The sequence below is a fragment of the Taudactylus pleione genome, unplaced genomic scaffold (genome assembly GCF_031769625.1).
Source record: "Taudactylus pleione unplaced genomic scaffold, aTauple2 ptg000019l, whole genome shotgun sequence".
In the NCBI taxonomy this organism is placed as follows: Eukaryota; Metazoa; Chordata; class Amphibia; order Anura; family Myobatrachidae; genus Taudactylus; species Taudactylus pleione.
The window spans coordinates 18,667,078-18,685,903 of NW_028284421.1; the positions used below are offsets into that span (position 1 = coordinate 18,667,078).

An 18,826-nucleotide genomic window follows, 5' to 3' on the forward strand; every position below is an offset into this window, starting at 1 on the left:
TCTGGAGGCTGGTCTCCCTGGAAGAGCTGATAATTCATTTTGATGAACATCATCTTCTCCACATTCTGTGGAAGCAACCTCCTACGCCTTTCGCTGACAAGGTTCCCGGCTGCACTAAACACTCTTTCGGAGTACACACTGGAGGGGGGGCAACTCAGGTAAAATAGAGCCAGTTTGTACAGGGGCCTCCAAATTGCCTCTTTTTCCTGCCAGTACAGGTATGGACTGTCTGACATGCCTACTTGGATGCTGTCACCGATGTAATCCTCCACCATTCTGTCAATGGTGACAGTATCATATGCAGTGACAGTAGACATGTCAGAAATTGTTGCCAGGTCCTTCAGTCCGGACCAGATGTCCAAACTTGGTCCTGCCTGCCCTGCATCACCGCCAGCGGGTTGCTTAGGATACCTAAGTTTTTTCCTGGCAGCCCCAGTTGCGGGAGAAAATTAAGAAGGAGCCGTTGACGTGTCACGTTCCGCTTCAGCTGACAGTGTGTTCACCAGCAGGTCTTTGCACCTCTGCAGGCTTGTGTCGGCCGGAAAGAGAGACACCACATAGGCTTTAAACCTAGGATCAAGCACGGTGGCCAAAATGTAGTGGTCTGATTTCAACAGATTGACCACACTGGAATCCTGGCAAAGCGAATGAAGGGCTTCATCCACAAGTCCCACATGCCGAGTGGAATCGCTCCGTCTTAGCTCCTCCTTCACTTTCTCCAGCTGCTTCTGCAAAAGCATGATGAGGGGAATGACCTGACTCAAGCTGGCTGTGTCTGAACTGACTTCACGTGTGGCAAGTTCGAAGGGCTGGAGAACCTTGCACAACACGGAAATCATTCTCCACTGCGCTTGAGTCAGGTGCATACCCCCCTCCTTTGCCTATGTCATAGGTGGATGTATAGGCTTGTATGGCCTTTTGCTGCTCCTCCATCCTCTGAAGCATATAGAGGGTTGAGTTCCACCGCGTCACAACCTCTTGCTTCAGGTGATGGCGGGGCAGGTTCAAGAGTGTTTGCTGGCGCTCCAGTCTTCGGCACGCAGTCGCTGAATGGCGAAAGTGGCCAGAAATTTTTCGGGCCACCCAAAGCGTCTCCTGCACGCCCCTGTCGCTTTTCAGAAAATTCTGCACCACCAAGTTTATTGTGTGAGCAAAACATGGGATGTGCTGGAATTTGCCCAGATGTAATGCCCGCACAATATTGGTGGCGTTGTCAGATATCACAAATCCCCAGGAGAGTCTAAGTGGGGTAAGCCACTGGGCGATGATTTCCCTCAGTTTCTCTAACAGGTTGTCGGCGGTGTGCCTCTTACTGAAACCGGTGATACACAGCGTAGCCTGCCTTGGAACGAGCTGGCGTTTCTGAGATGCTGCTACTGGTGACGCTGCTGCTGTTGCTGCGTAAGGTGATACATCTACCCAGTGGGCTGTCACAGTCATATAGTCCTTAGTCTGCCCTGTTCCACTTGTCCACATGTCCGTGGTTAAGTGGACATTGTGTACAACGGCATTTTTCAGGACACTGAGGACACTTTTTCTGACGTTTCTGTACAGTCTCGGTATCGCCTGCCTAGTGAAGTGGAATCTAGACGGGATTTGGAACCGGGGACACACTACCTCCATCAATTGTCTAAACCCCACTGCACTAATGGCGGATACCGGACGCACGTCTAACACCAACATAGCAGTCAAGGCCTCAGTTATACGTTTTGCTTCAGGATGACTGCTGTCGTACTTCATCCTCCTCGCTAAGGACTGTTGGAGGGTCAATTGTTTAGTAAAAGTAGTGGTGTTCCTACTTCCTCTCTGGGATGATGAACGACTCCCAGCAGCAGCAACAGCAGCAGCGGCAGCAGTAGGCGTAGCACTGCAGGATCCCGGATAGGAGAGTCAGTCATGCCAGTGACATGGCCTGCAGGACTACTTCCGATCCTGACTAAGGAGGAAATTGACGATGAGGGAGTTGACGGTGTGGTTTGCAGGCGCTTGGATACAACAGGACAACGGGATTTAGGTGTCCCTGGACTGCTTACGGTCTTAGCCAAAGTTTCTGAACTTGACAGTAACTTTTTATGAACGCGCTGCAGGTGCCGTATAAGGGAGGATGTTCCTAGGTGGTTGACGTCCCTACCCCTACTTATTTCACCTTTACATATGGTACATATGGCAAGACAGTTGTTGTCCGGATTTGGATAGAAATATTGCCAGACCAAAGAGGTGGAATGTTTGGTCTTCTGCCCAGGCATGACCGTGATGGGCTTTTTCATCCCACGGACAACAACTGTCTCCCCCGGAGCCTGATTTAAACAAACCACATCACCATCAGAATCCTCCTCGCCAACTTCCTCCTCAGCGCCAGTTACACCAGTATCCTCAACAGTGACATCTTCAATTTGCATATCAGCAAGTGGACTGTGGGTGCTCCTTTCAGCACTTGCAGGGGGCGTGCAAATGGTGGAAAGAGCCACCTCTTCCCGTCCAGTGTTGGGAAGGTCAGGCATCGCAACCACCACCACACTTGGACTCTCCTTGGGGATTTGTGATATCTTCTTAGAAAGCACAGTTCTTCGCTGTGCTTTTGCCAGCTTAACTCTTTTGATTTTTTTAGTGGGAGGAGGGCTTCCATCGTCATGTGAAGCTGAACCACTAGTCATGAACATACTAGGGATCGACCTTAGCCGTTCCTTGCTACTCCGTGTCGTAAATGGCATATTGGCAAGTTTACGTTTCTCTTCAGCTGATTTAAATGTCTTTTTCAAGGTCATTTTCCTGAACTTTGCCATTTGGGATTGTATGTGCCCTCTACTATGACATTGGGCATCGGCCTTGGCAGACGACGTTGATGGCATGTTATCGTCTATGTCATGACTAGTGGCAGCAGCTTCAGCACTAGGAGGAAGTGGTTCTTGATCTTTCTCTATTTTATTTTTATCGGAGAAAGTTTGGTCCTCCATTTATGTTATATTGATTTGATATATACGTGCGGCTAAACACAGAAAATAATTTTTTTTTTGTTTGGACTGGAGTGTACTTTGGGGGTTACAGCACCCTTTAACGGTCAAGCCAGCCGGCCCTTTACTTATGACACAGGCGCACGCTTGGCACTACTTTGTTGATGCACGTGCGGCTACTGCGCACACAATTCACAAACACAGAAAATAATTTTTTTTTTGGTTTGGACTGGAGTGTACTTTCGGGGGTTACAGCACCCTTAACGGTCAAGCCAGCTGGCCCTTTACTTATGACACAGGCGCACGCTTGGCACTACTTTGTTGATGCACGTGCGGCTACTGCGCACACAATTCACAAACACAGAAAATAATTTTTTTTTGGTTTGGATTGGAGTGTACTTTCGGGGGTTACAGCACCCTTTAACGGTCAAGCCAGCCGGCCCTTTACTTATGACACAGGCGCACGCTTGGCACTACTTTGTTGATGCACGTGCGGCTACTGCGCACACAATTCACAAACACAGAAAATAATTTTTTTTTTGGTTTGGACTGGAGTGTACTTTGGGGGTTACAGCACCCTTTAACGGTCAAGCCAGCCGGCCCTTTACTTATGACACAGGTGCACGCTTGGCACTACTTTGTTGATGCACGTGCGGCTACTGCGCACACAATTCACAAACACAGAAAATAATTTTTTTTTTTGGTTTGGACTGGAGTGTACTTTGGGGGTTACAGCACCCTTTAACGGTCAAGCCAGCCGGCCCTTTACTTATGACACAGGCGCACGCTTGGCACTACTTTGTTGATGCACGTGCGGCTACTGCGCACACAATTCACAAACACAGAAAATAATTTTTTTTTGGTTTGGATTGGAGTGTACTTTCGGGGGTTACAGCACCCTTTAACGGTCAAGCCAGCCGGCCCTTTACTTATGACACAGGCGCACGCTTGGCACTACTTTGTTGATGCACGTGCGGCTACTGCGCACACAATTCACAAACACAGAAAATAATTTTTTTTTTGGTTTGGACTGGAGTGTACTTTGGGGGTTACAGCACCCTTTAACGGTCAAGCCAGCCGGCCCTTTACTTATGACACAGGCGCACGATTGGCACTACTTTGTTGATGCACGTGCGGCTACTGCGCACACAATTCACAAACACAGAAAATAATTTTTTTTTTGGTTTGGACTGGAGTGTACTTTCGAGGGTTACAGCACCCTTAGCGGTCAAGCCAGCCGGCCCTTTACTTATGACACAGGCGCACGCTTGGCACTACTTTGTTGATGCACGTGCGGCTACTGCGCACACAATTCACAAACACAGAAAATAATTTTTTTTGGTTTGGACTGGAGTGTACTTTCGGGGGTTACAGCACCCTTTAACGGTCAAGCCAGCCGGCCCTTTACTTATGACACAGGCGCACGCTTGGCACTACTTTGTTGATACACGTGCGGCTACTGCGCACACAATTCACAAACACAGAAAATAATTTTTTTTTGGTTTGGACTGGAGTGTACTTTCGGGGGTTACAGCACCCTTTAACGGTCAAGCCAGTCGGCCCTTTACTTATGACACAGGCGCACGCTTGGCACTACTTTGTTGATGCACGTGCGGCTACTGCGCACACAATTCACAAACACAGAAAATAATTTTTTTTTTGGTTTGGACTGGAGTGTACTTTCGGGGGTTACAGCACCCTTAACGGTCAAGCCAGCTGGCCCTTTACTTATGACACAGGCGCACGCTTGGCACTACTTTGTTGATGCACGTGCGGCTACTGCGCACACAATTCACAAACACAGAAAATAATTTTTTTTTTGGTTTGGACTGGAGTGTACTTTCGGGGGTTACAGCACCCTTAACGGTCAAGCCAGCCGTCCCTTTACTTATGACACAGGCGCACGCTTGGCACTACTTTGTTGATGCACGTGCGGCTACTGCGCACACAATTCACAAACACAGAAAATAATTTTTTTTTTGTTTGGATTGGAGTGTACTTTCGGGGGTTACAGCACCCTTTAACGGTCAAGCCAGCCGGCCCTTTACTTATGACACAGGCGCACGCTTGGCACTACTTTGTTGATGCACGTGCGGCTACTGCGCACACAATTCACAAACACAGAAAATTATTTTTTTTTTGGTTTGGACTGGAGTGTACTTTGGGGGTTACAGCACCCTTTAACGGTCAAGCCAGCCGGCCCTTTACTTATGACACAGGCGCACGCTTGGCACTACTTTGTTGATGCACGTGCGGCTACTGCGCACACAATTCACAAATACAGAAAATAATTTTTTTTTTGGTTTGGACTGGAGTGTACTTTGGGGGTTACAGCACCCTTTAACGGTCAAGCCAGCCGGCCCTTTACTTATGACACAGGCGCACGCTTGGCACTACTTTGTTGATGCACGTGCGGCTACTGCGCACACAATTCACAAACACAGAAAATAATTTTTTTTTTGGTTTGGACTGGAGTGTACTTTCGGGGGTTACAGCACCCTTAACGGTCAAGCCAGCCGGCCCTTTACTTATGACACAGGCGCACGCTTGGCACTACTTTGTTGATGCACGTGCGGCTACTGCGCACACAATTCACAAACACAGAAAATAATTTTTTTTTTGGTTTGGACTGGAGTGTACTTTGGGGGTTACAGCACCCTTTAACGGTCAAGCCAGCCAGCCCTTTACTTATGACACAGGCGCACGCTTGGCACTACTTTGTTGATGCACGTGCGGCTACTGCGCACACAATTCACAAACACAGAAAATAATTTTTTTTTTGGTTTGGACTGGAGTGTACTTTCGGGGGTTACAGCACCCTTAACGGTCAAGCCAGCCGGCCCTTTACTTATGACACAGGCGCACGCTTGCCACTACTTTGTTGATGCACGTGCGGCTACTGCGCACACAATTCACAAACACAGAAAATCATTTTTTTTTTGGTTTGGACTGGAGTGTACTTTCGGGGGTTACAGCACCCTTAACGGTCAAGCCAGCCAGCCCTTTACTTATGACACAGGTGCACGCTTGGCACTACTTTGTTGATGCACGTGCGGCTACTGCGCACACAATTCACAAACACAGAAAATTATTTTTTTGGGGTTTGGATTGGAGTGTACTTTCGGGGGTTACAGCACCCTTTAATGGTCAAGCCAGCCGGCCCTTTACTTATGACACAGGCGCACGCTTGGCACTACTTTGTTGATGCACGTGCGGCTACTGCGCACACAATTCACAAACACAGAAAATAATTTTTTTTTTGGTTTGGACTGGAGTGTACTTTGGGGGTTACAGCACCCTTTAACGGTCAAGCCAGCCGGCCCTTTACTTATGACACAGGCGCACGCTTGGCACTACTTTGTTGATGCACGTGCGGCTACTGCGCACACAATTCACAAACACAGAAAATATATCATTTTTTTAGCACTTGGGGGGAGCACCCCTGATGGACAGAGCACCCCCTGGACAACACTACAGCACCCCTTTAGGACTGGGACACTGCACAGGACTTTGGATTGACACAGCCCCTATGGAGAACTGACTGCACAACACAGTCCAGCCAGCCCCTATGGACTTTGAAGTAGTGGACACAGCCCCTATTAACAACAGCAGCACAGCACAACACAGCCAGCCCCTATGGACTTTGAAGTAGTGGACAACAGCAGCACTACACTACACTACACTACACAGCCCTAACTCCCACCCTCCCTCTTCACTGTCCACAGCCGAGTGAGAAAATGGCGCCGACGCGGGTACCTTATATAGGATCCAAAACCCGCGAGACTCGGAAGGCGGGATGATGACGTTTTGCCTCGATTTCAGATCCGAGTCAGGCGGGAAAAGTCGAGCCTGACTCGGATCGGGGGGGCTCGGGGGGGTTCGGATTTCAGAAATCCGAACCCGCTCACCCCTAATATATATATATATTATCCAAATTATATACAATATAAAAATGTAATAAGCTGTCATATATACTCTCAACTGTAGTGAAAGTCATATTTTGAATATAAAATGTAATTAAATACTAACATCTGTACATCTATTTTTTAACCTCCTTAAAATTAAATGGCAACCTTCTTTCCTGCAAATGGAAATGTCAATTAAGTAATGCAAATAGATGGCCATGGCATGTACTGTATAAATTAAGGACTATTAGCTGGAGAAGTCATTACGCAAACAGCCAATTGAAGTGGCTGGTCATGGCTGCTGATAGTCATTGTGATAATCCTCAGTATGTATCTTAGCACTAGCCCTCCTAGGGGGTGTATTTGGGGATGCATCTATTATGGGATGCGGTCAATATCCCGACCGCAGGGATTCCGGCACTAAGAATGCCGGCTCCAGACTCCCGACACTTGTCAGAATCCTGGCGCCGGCATTCCGGCCGCCGGAATCCCTAAGATAAGTAGCAGGGTGAGGGGGAGGATTAGCGTTAGGCACTAGGGTGAGGGTTAGGTTTAGGATGCGAGGAGCGAGAGGTTAGGTTCAGGCACTAGGGGGGGAGGTTGGGGTCAGACACCGGGGATGGAGGGTTAGGGTAGGAAGAGGGGGAGGGTTAGGATACCTACAGACTGGTGTCGGTATCCTAACCATGTCGAGATGCCGGCGTCTGGATTCTGACTGCCGGGATCACGGGCACCAGCATCACGTACCTATCCCATCCATGACTACTGACAACTTAAGGCGGTATCCACTAGACAATATTCTCCATGAGCGATATAGTCTAGTGTTTGTCCTGCAGTGCCAGGCTCAATGTTGTTAATGACAGTTTGCATCCACACTGAACAATATCATTAATGATATCGTTCAGTGCCGTCACCCTCCCTCATCCCCATACTTGCAGAACCTGACAATATCGTCAGGTTGCCCTGCAAGTTCAGGCGATGAAAGACCCGTAGGAACGTGCATTATGGTTCTAATTGTCACATATATTCTCTAGTGGATACCCGCCTTTACTGTATGTGGTAATTACATGAACATTTTCTTACTGTATTCAACATATGCATTCCGGCCCCCATTACGCTCATTTTCAGGGGTAAAAGAATGCAATTAAGCGATACACACAAAAAAATAAAACTCTGAGCATATGTATATGCAGCTGCACATGTGCATTACAAAAAAAGTTAAACTTTAAATAAGCCCCATAGGTTTCAATTTCCACAGAGTTAGAGCCCAAATATAAGGTGCATTTTGCTTGTGTTTTATATGCAGTTGGATTTGTTTATCAAAATCATCTTAATCAATCCAGGCCAGATAGAATACAGCTACTTAAAATAACTATAAATATTGGTTTAAGTCTATACAGGACATTTTTTATTATAAGCAGAAACAAATCTGTATAAACAGGATCAGCAATATTATTCTTTCCAACTATTCCATGGACTACCACAGATCAGCTACCAGTATGTGACTGTAATACTATTACAATATAAAATCATTTATTTGCTATTGAGGAACACATTTTTTTTACAATTTCAGTCAATTGTAATCATCAAGAATCATTTGTACAGACCAATAAGTTATCCATGCATTGCCTAGAAGTGACATCTGCTGGATTTAAGACTGCAATGCACTGGCTAATACTATATTATCAGATGTATATATTATTTGAACATTGCAACTGTCAAGTGTTCGATATTATATTTCTTTACTTTACCATTCTAGCCAGGTTTAAATGTATTATACTTCTTTTTTTTTTTTTACAGAACGACCTACTAGATACTCTTTCGTCAAAGGAAGATGAAGTCATAGATATTCGATGTAAGATTTTTTACGGTTTTTAAAAATTATTTAAAAAGGGCTAGGAAAAAATGTTTTTCCCAATATGAAACAATATGTACATGATCTCTAAGGGATCAATATGTAACTGTGGGACCTATTCATCAAGGTCAACGGATACGTTATACAGCCCTACAAAGGTTTGCACAAACAGAAAGACAAAAAAAGACTCTTCCTGATTAAATGTCAAGGTATCAGAATTATATAACTTATTGATTTACCCTAAAACCGCATATATATATATGTATATGCAATAACGTATTAATACAAATTATGGTGAAAATATAATCATGCCTTGATACATAATTAAATGGTGATTCCATATATTTCTCATGGGATGAAAGGCGTCACAAGAGCTATGGTCCCAAAATATTATTAAACAAACCTCCTAATAGTCTGGTCCCATAGAGATTAATATCTATGGGGCTGATTCAGAGATGGACGCTAATGCGATTGCAGCTGCGATTTCGCACAGAACACAGCTGCAAAAATATGCTAATGCATGCCAAAGCACAGCCGGCAATAAAGACGCCCACTGCTGCCTTCTCATATGCGTACAACTTGCTTATCTGTGTACATATCAGTAACACCGACATACATCCAGCGGCCATCTTGCCCTTGTAGCAGGTCTGACGACACGCAGAGGGTTCTCATGCTGCGTAGGAGACCGCAAGGGTTAATTTATGCACGCCCATGTAACGGCGGTTAAACTATTAGACACTGCCTGCAGTTTGCTAACCACCCCCTCGTTACCTCTTCCAAACATGGACTACCTGTCACTCACTTAGAGCGAATCCACTGTGCATCCTTAATCGCAATGTGATTGCTGCACACTGGCAAACAATCGTTTGATCTGTGTAAATATCGGCATTACGTAACTCTCTGAATCAGGCCCTATGTATGAACTCCACATAGATTGTTGAATCCTGGAATGTCATTATATGAGTTGATACACTTGGTTAAGCATATTGTAAATAGTAAACTTTAGCTGATGTTCAACAGCATGCTTTAGGCAATTTTAAGATTTTTTACACAATTGCACATTTAAACTCTACACAGATTAGTAGACCATAAAGTATAATTTCACAAATTAATTCCACAATTTGGCACATAGTACTTCATGGACAGTATTCAGCAATAGTATGAACAAATTGAATGGTCTGATCCAAAAAATGGATTACTATCTATGCTTAATAGTCAGTGTGTACATGCAAACTACCCACTAATTGATAAATACTGGACTATCAATACATAGCTTAATCTACTCAATTTAGCATGTCATATACTTTAGCTGATGTACAACAGCATGGTCAGATTTTTTATTAAATTGCACATATAAACTCTACACAGATTAATAGGTCATGAACTGTCATTACACACGTTAATTCCAACAATAGGGATGTAGCAGTTCATGAACAGTATTCAGCAATAGTATAAACAAATTTAATGGCCTAGACCCAGAATGGATTAATATCTATGCTTGATAGTCAGCATGCAAATGTAAACTCAACACAGATTGATGAATTATAGACTGTCATTAATACTCTCAATTTAGCATGTAGTAAACTTTAGCTGATGTTCAGCAGCATGCTTTTGACAATTTCAATTTTTTTTTTACACAATTGAACATATAGGGCCAAATGTAATAGGGTGAGAGTTTAGAAAATGCGAGCATTTAGCAGTAAACTCAGACACTTTTTAAACACAGCCAGTGTAATAGAGTACGAGAAACTCACATATTATTAGATTGAAAATACTCTCACGATTTAAACTCTCATCCAGATGTTTTCCCATTTTGAAAATAAAACTCGACAAATTTACTGCTAAACTCTAAAATTTTCTAAACTCTTGCCCTATTACATTTGGACCAATAGACTCTACACACTCATGAACTGTCATTGTGCATATAGTAGTATTCCATTTACAGTACTCAGCAGGGGCGGACTGGGGCCAGGGGCGCCAAGAGGGGGGGGTACAGATTACCCGGGCTTCCAGAGGGGCCCGGCGCCCCCCCCTCCCTCACAGCAGCAGAGCACACAGCGTGTGCTGAGCTGCAGTGGGAGACTGCTCGTGGCTGCTGAGCAGCCCGCCGCGGCTCTTGGTGGGCCTGACTGGGTCTGCTCAGCAGCCCTTTTAGTCCCCCGACATAGGGGCTTAATCAAGCCTCACTGGGCATGCCACAAGTCACAGGGGTGTGGTCTCGCTGCAAACCCCCCTCTTTCAGTGTCCCGGCCAAGCAGAGCGCTGGGAGATGGAGCTGCAAGGCCGGGTTTTGCAGCAGGATGGGCCCATCTGGCCATCAGCCCTTGCATTTGCCGGAAGTGCCAGATGGGTAGTCTGGCCCTGGTACTTAGCAACAATATAAACAAACCAAACAAATATTGCAGATGGGTACATTTATCTGATGTTCACATGTGTTGGAGCTGCACATACAAACTCCACATATATTCATAAATTACTATTGCACCTCATTCCAGAATTGGTATTGGTCATCAACTTTTTACTGAGATGTTTAGAGTAGAACCAGGATTTTGAACTGTGCACATATCACTTCTGCTGTCAATGGTTTACGAGGATAATGCAAGCATGGAACCACAGATGAGAGAGCAATTCCTGTACAAGCCTGGGAGGAAATACTGGGCCTGATTCATCAGTGCATGCTAGTGCACTGCTGAACTCAGATTCCCGATGTTTGGGAGTCTGCGTAGGCACCAGACCCATTCTGCGCAAGTGCAGAACGGGTCTGCGAGTCAACTTGCAGACTGGCAACAGACTGGCAGTGATTGACAGTCTGCTGCCGTTTGGGGGCGGCAACAGTCTCAGTTACCCGAAACAGAGGTGTGTCGCCACCTTTGGGGGGGAGGGAAGAGGCTAGGATCTCCGTCAGGTGGCGGAGATTTTCTGGCCTCTTCCTCTAAACTGCGGCGGCCAGCTGCGGAACCCTATCGGTCACCACAGCCGGACGATGAACAATGCAGCTTGGTTAAGTAATGCACAGGGTGCGCGATGCCTCCTGTGCATTACCATATCTGCAAAGGATCGCAATTGCACAGCTACCTGAGTGCAGCTTTGCAATTACGAATATCACAGAATCAGGCCCATTGTCCGTACTGGGAGTGAGTAGAGCCTATTACATCAAGTGCATTGCAGGAACTGTATATCACACCTTTCCAGATGAGAGAGCATCAGAAAATTGTATATAGAGATAGACAAACATGGTGTATATCCTATATCAAATATACTTGCAAGATATTTGAGCAGTGCAATAAATCACATAAGTACTTAAATAAAACCTTAGAAATTAAAGTTATGGGTACTGTGACCATAATAGTATGTTCGCACCAGTCACCGAGACAACCTGCTGGAGGCTACTATGCAGGTGTGTGCTTTTGGCAATGTCCAGTTATGCACGCTCTTGCAGTCACTCTTACTGGATATGAAACAATTCAGCCAAATAACAGCAGTTGGAGCCAGGGGACTCATGGCGCTCTGTGACAGGAAATCCTGTCTAACGGAAGGGGCTGGCACTAGATGTACGTTTCATTTATTGGCTTGTTCACATCTGTTATACATCAAGTTAACTGTACTTTTGAAATGCTGCCTCTTCATCATCTATCTACTTAAAGTTTAGACTTTCCAATAAATAACACTGGCCGCGATTCAATTCAAAGTGATGCTGAATAGCCTCGGAGGGAGCTCCACGAAGCTATTCAATTCAGCGTGCTGTTAAGGAGAATGCAACCTGGGTATTTAGTTGTAAGAACCAGCATTCTCTGACGAAAGTGCCGGGCGCGAGGCTGTTAGCGCAGTGCTAAGCTGGCAAACAGTCGCGCGGCCGGCACTTTAGTCGGATCTCTCCTCGGTCAAAATGCTGACACCAGCTTTCCAAGTATTTATGTGATTTATTACACCTGTCAGTAGGTATCCTACCCCTCCCCCTCTCCATAACCTAACTTTAACCCTTTCTCCCCGGTGCCTGAACCTAACCTCCCCCCTAGTACCTAAAAGAAAAAGCACTAGGGGAGGAGGTTAGGTTCAGGCACTGGGGCACTAGGGAGGGAGGTTAGGTTCAAGCACCGGGGAAAAAGGTTTAAAGTTAGGGTATGGAGAGGGGAAGGGTTAGGATACCTACCGACAGGTGTCGGTATCCTAACCCCGTCGGGAATGCCGGCAACAAGATTTTGACCATCAGGATCCCGAGCACCGGCATCCCGTATGATAATACAGTACCAATATCATTATATAAACATGGCAAAAAAATAAGTGACACTATATGAAGTAAAAGCCAGATGAAAAATACCAGCTATATCCCTTAGTAAACACATTCATCAGTTGTGTGCAGTAGTTGGTACAATGTAGAGTAAAATGGTAAAATTTTATTGATCCAGAGATTAAACTTTTCAAAGGTGTATCATATTACCCTTGTATATTATATAACCGCTGCAATGTTATGAGTATCAAATTGTGCACTATTAATACTGTCTCAGAACTCCAACTTCATAGGACTGTGGCCGTGATTAAATTCAAAGCGATGCTGAGAAGTCCCAGGAGGGAGCTCCCGGAGCTATTCAATTCTGAGTGCTGTTTGGTCCGACTACAGGATTTTTCTCGCAACCTCCTGAGGGTGCGAGGAGAAATACACCTAAAGTGTCGGCCGCGCAGCTGTTTGCCAGCATAGCGCTGCGGTAACAGCCTCGCGGCTGATACTTTAGTTAGATAATGACGGTTCTCGCGACTAAACGCCCAGATTAAGTCGCGAGAACCGGCATTCTCCTTAACAAAATAGCTCCGGGAGCTCCCTTCCGAGACTATTCAGCATCACTTTGAATTGAATCGCGGCCAGTGTTATTTATTGGAAAGTCTGAACTTTAAACAGATAGATGATGAAGAGGCAGCATTTCAAAAGTGCAGTTAACTTGATGATCAAGGTGACATAGTTGAAGCCTTACATATTAGGAGATATCTATTAAAAATAGTAATGATAGGCATAATCTGCAGATACAAAGAACAAATAAACATTAATTGTGATGTGATAGAAAATATTTTATACCTTTATGCAACCCTTTGCATCGTAACATGGTTTCTCCAGGTGCATATTTACTTGAGTCACAATTGCACTTGATAGTACAGTACAGTAAGTTCAGGATGGCTGACTGTCCTCTGTAACCTAAATGCCTGAGTGTTAGTATGGCTACTACTGGCAGGAATCAAAGCAAACGTACAGTAGGTCTTTTCTGGTCTGCTGATACCGATGCCAGCCCCTGTCTGTCCTCCAACTTAGACTGAACCTTGGGAACCATCCCATCAGACTGTCTCCAGTCAGCTATATACATTTATTTGTACAAAGGGACAAAGGGGCTGCTTCATAGTATAAACATTGGTTTGTTAACAACAGCCTTTTAAAAAAAACAATAATATGTACTGTATCTTCCAACATTTACAAATGCCAAATAAGGATAAAATAAACCATGCCCCCAATCTTCTCCAACTCCACCCTGATCCATCCCATCCCCACCCTATAAAGCCTCAAACATAATATTTGTGTTTACTCTATTTAAAATTTGGAACCCTGGTCTCTGAAGCTATCAGAGACTAAAGAAACCTCTGATCGCTTCAGAGGTTAGCGTTCCCAGTGACGTCACCCGCATCACCCGCGATGAGAGGAGCCTGCCCTGCTGGATGTAATTACAGTAGATCCATTCAGCAGCAGCGTTTATGCGGGAGCGGTGCCCAGCGGCCAGCATGAAAAGAGGTAAGTAAAAGAGAGGTAAGTGTTGCACAGGAAAGTGAAACCTGTTCTATACGGGGAGGGGGCACAGCATATGGGGCACTACTAGGGGCATAACATAAGGGGCACTACTAGGGGCATTACTGGGGGCACAGCATAATGTGCACTACTGGGGGCACTGCATAATGTACACTTCTGGGGGCACTGCATAAGGGTCTCTAGTACAGGAGGCATTGCATAAGGGGCACTACTGGGAGCACTGCATTAGGGGTATTACAGTGGGCACTGCATAAGGGGCACTGCATAATGTACACTACTGGGGGCACTGCGTAAAAGGCTCTAATACAGAGAGCATTGCATAAGGGGCACTGCATAAGGGGCACTACATAATTGACACTACTGGGGGCACTGCGTAAGGGGCTCTTATACAGGGGGCTATGGATAATGGGCATAACTACAATGGCATTGCATAACGGGTTCTAAAACAGGGGGCATTGCATAAGTAGCACTACTACAGGGGGCACTGCATTGGTCTATAATAACCATTTAAAAATTGCATATAAGACTTTTTTTTTCTTGCAGCCCCCTCACTCTTAGACCTTGAATTTTCGGCCCGGTTGGTATTCTGAGTTTGACATGTCTAATCTAAGAGAATGAGGTCCATGCAGTCTGTTACAGTTCTCAAAAACATCTTAGTGCTTGGAATTAATGTATCCCAGAGCTCCAAGTGATCTCCTTAATGATATGTATTCCAGTGGAATTGACAGTTTATTAAGGAAATTGACATATCTGAGATCATTTAAGTGTATTTCCACACATACTTGTATGCAGCTCTGCTTACATCTCTCCATTGTCAGTATACTACATGTCATTATCATCAGTGTGTACTGGTATCTGCACTGTAGCAGGTGCAATAGATAAGAGGCATATATGCACTTACTTGTTGGTGTGTATGGGCTGAATTTGTGTATACACGCGTTTACTGATCATTACTTACGTAAGAACGTCCCTTTCCTACCTCGTTCTACTTCTCTGTTCGTAACATTTAATACATGCTAAATATTTTTGCTTTTTGAGAATGCATTTGCTTGTGAAATATGCATTCGCTATTAGGTATATACTGTATACCTTGTCCTGAAACCATGAATAGTAAGAGATATGTCCTGCTTCACATTGCTCCAAACAATGGTGCTTTCTGTATGTACAGAGAGAATGGAGAGGAGGGTCGGGGCTAGTCTAGTGCAAGGCATGCCTTCTCTGGCAGCTGCAAACACTGGGCCAATCAGGCGAACTTTCACTGCTGCTAAAAGATGAAAGACAGTCCTTGGTGTAGCAATATTCTATGGGCCTAATTCAGCAAGGATCGCAGTTGCTTATCCGCATGCAATCGGCTTATTGTTGCATCCTGCGCATGCATCGCAGTGCACATGCGCAAACTAGCAATTGTGATCGGGTCTGCGATCGCAGAGGATACGCAGACTCATGGCAGAGTGATTGACAGGAAGTGCCGTTTGTGGGTGGTGACGGGGTTGGTGGTCAGGTGAACGCAGGCGTGCCAGTGCGTTGGGACAGTGTTGCAGGGGCGTGCATAAATTAGCCATTGAGATACCATATGCAGCCTGAGACCTCATAGCATGCGCTGAAGTTACCAGTTCCTGAGTGAGGTCTGATCTGCCTTAACTGTGCGTATGGGTCCGATGTGTTACTGATTATTTTGCTATGTTGTTCATGCATACGGATGTGAGTTAGGGGAATTGGCGCATCCTTTTGTTAGGCTGCGATCAAGCAGCATTGCAAATAGGTGTTATCTGCAGGGGGCGTTGCCACACCTCCCGCAATTAGGCCATGCCCCCTCAATAGTAATGGGGCACGGGACGGCTGTCTACGGCCCTGTGTGTGGATAGACAGAATGTTTGTAATTTCTTCAAAGGCCTGTAGCAGACTCAGATAACATACTGGATAGATTGTGGTGAAGTGTGGAGAAAAACGACGTTGCCTTTTATGGAGTACAAAAGAAATATACTTATCTCCCAATGTGGTATGTCATATTTTTCTTGGTACCATAGATGTTCTGCGTGGTGTTTCTTTTTGTTTCCACCAAATCCAGATTATTCAAGCATATATAAAGATAAAAACAGTACACAATGGCCCTGATTCAGAGCCGGACGCTCTGACCAGAGTGCTCGCTCTGAATCAGGGCCCACCTCCATTAAAATGGAGCGTCCTCCTGGACGCTCGTATAGCTGTGGGTCACCACCCACAGCATATACGAGCGTCCAACAAGATCTTGACCATCGCGACCATCGGACTTGCGAGGGAAACCCTGTGGTCGGGTTTCTCAACCGCAAGGCCAGGAGTGATTTTGGCTCTATCAGAACCAAAATCACTCCCACTGACATCACTAGTGATGTCAGTGGGGCCGGCTTCAGACGGTAGGCGTTTCCATAGGAACGCCTCCGTCTGGAAGGCACGCCTCAATCAACATCGACAGCACACCCTCTTTGATGCGAGACTCCGAGCGAAGGAAAGTCCTTCGCTCGCCGGGTCTCGCGCATGTGCACGACGGAGCTCCCTCCGTCGTGCGCATGCGCAGTGGGGAACATCGACCCACTTGCGAGCGTACTGCCGCTCGCGAGTGGGTCTGACTGACCCCCAATGTGTATTATCTACGAAACCATATCTCCACTTTGCAACAACCCGGTGGTGGTGTAGGGGAAAGATGCTAATCCACTTTCTCCTGACTTACGGGTGTATTGGGTACAATGAATCAGAACAGAAATTCCTCTGTAGTATACCTAAAAAAATGTGCAGCAGCTGCTGTATCACAATAATTATAATTACTGACATATACATTTATTTCTCCTGAGAGTATTTTTACACTGAAAGTCATAAGTCAATTACTCTCCAAATATCTTGTCTGTAAGCAGCTCATTCACATGAGTGTTATGTCTGCAAGCTGAACAAACAGGCTAGTGGGGTTAATAGCGGGGTCAATCTTTGCTTGCCATGCAGTGGAAACCAGAGGCATGTAGTCATCAACATCTCCAGAATGCAAGATAAGATTTCCAATAGAAATGAGAGATACTATGTAGTGTCCACAATTCTCATATATCGATGTGCGCTCCAAGTCACGTTAAAAAGAATGGGTAAGCGCTGTGTGCCTCAGTGGTGCCGAGCATCTTTTCATGTGACTTTTTACCTTCAAATGCATCTTATTCACAGAGAGATGTGAATAGTATGCACAAGCAACTTCGGCTAACTAAAATGATATGTTGCAGTGACACTTTTGCATGCAGATACAGCCGCAGTCGCACACAGAACATAGGCATGTCCCATATCACTTTAATCAGCAGAATCTGCTTGTTCCTCCTATTCACGCCAATCTGTGAATAAGACGCTATTGAAGGTAAAAAGTTGCATGAAAAGATGCATGGCGCTACTGAGTCACACCACAGCATGGCGCGACCAGAAGGGCTGTTTAACGTGCAAGGAGGCTAGATGTACAGTATGTGGGCACATCTGTACCTGGATATTGCTTCATTAAAATTCAACAAGTGTTTTGTTTTTAGGTTGATGCCCCCCTTTCACTACATTACACTGTGAGAAGTGATAACACAAGTTTATTCAATTAGTAACACTTGTATAGTTTTTCAAGACAATCCCTAGTATGAAAAACTATATTGGTTGGGGTCCTGCGATCAGGACGTTTTTCCTGAATTATGGGGGGGAGGGTTGGGAGCTGTCGCAGCGTGGCATAAAAAATATTTTTTATTTCTTTTAAAAGCTCACCAAGGGCACGGGTACGCACCTTTTTTCCGCCATCGAGACCTTCAAAATTGGGAGATATGTATGAAGCACTTTACAAAAACTATTTGATCATTCGCACCAGTTTCAGCCCCAATAGAGCTCACAATCTATATTTCATACTAGGGGTGTGCACCGGCCACTTTTCGTGTTTTGGTTTTGGATCTGGATCTTTCTTCGTGTTTTGGATCTGGATTGGTTTTGCCAAAACCACCCTTCCGTGTTTTGGGTTCTGGGTTTTGTGTTTTGGATCTGTATTTTTTTGATAAAAAGCATAAAAACAGCTAAAAATCACAGAATTTGTAGGTTTTTCTGCTCCTATGCTATTATTAACCTCAATAACCTTAATTTCCACTCATTTCCAGTCTATTCTGAACACCTCACACCTCACAATAGTGTTTTTATGTCCAAAAGGTTGCACCGAGGTAGCTGGATGACTATGCTAAGCAACACGAGTGGGCGGCACAAACACGTGACCCATCTAGGCGTGAAACTGCAGTGGCAGACAGGATGGCAGTTTGAAAAACTAGGCCCCAAACATACATAATGCAAAGAAAAAAAAGAG

General features: G+C 45.2%; 1 protein-coding gene across 1 annotated transcript in view; it reads left to right on the top strand.

Moving 5' to 3' along the window:
• The window catches only part of LOC148540372 (uncharacterized), a 69,886-nt gene that overhangs the window by 25,609 nt on the left and 25,451 nt on the right, over positions 1 to 18,826 (top strand). The window contains 1 exon segment of the mRNA XM_088445762.1: positions 8,657 to 8,711. Coding sequence (XP_088301888.1) covers positions 8,657 to 8,711 — 55 coding nt within the window.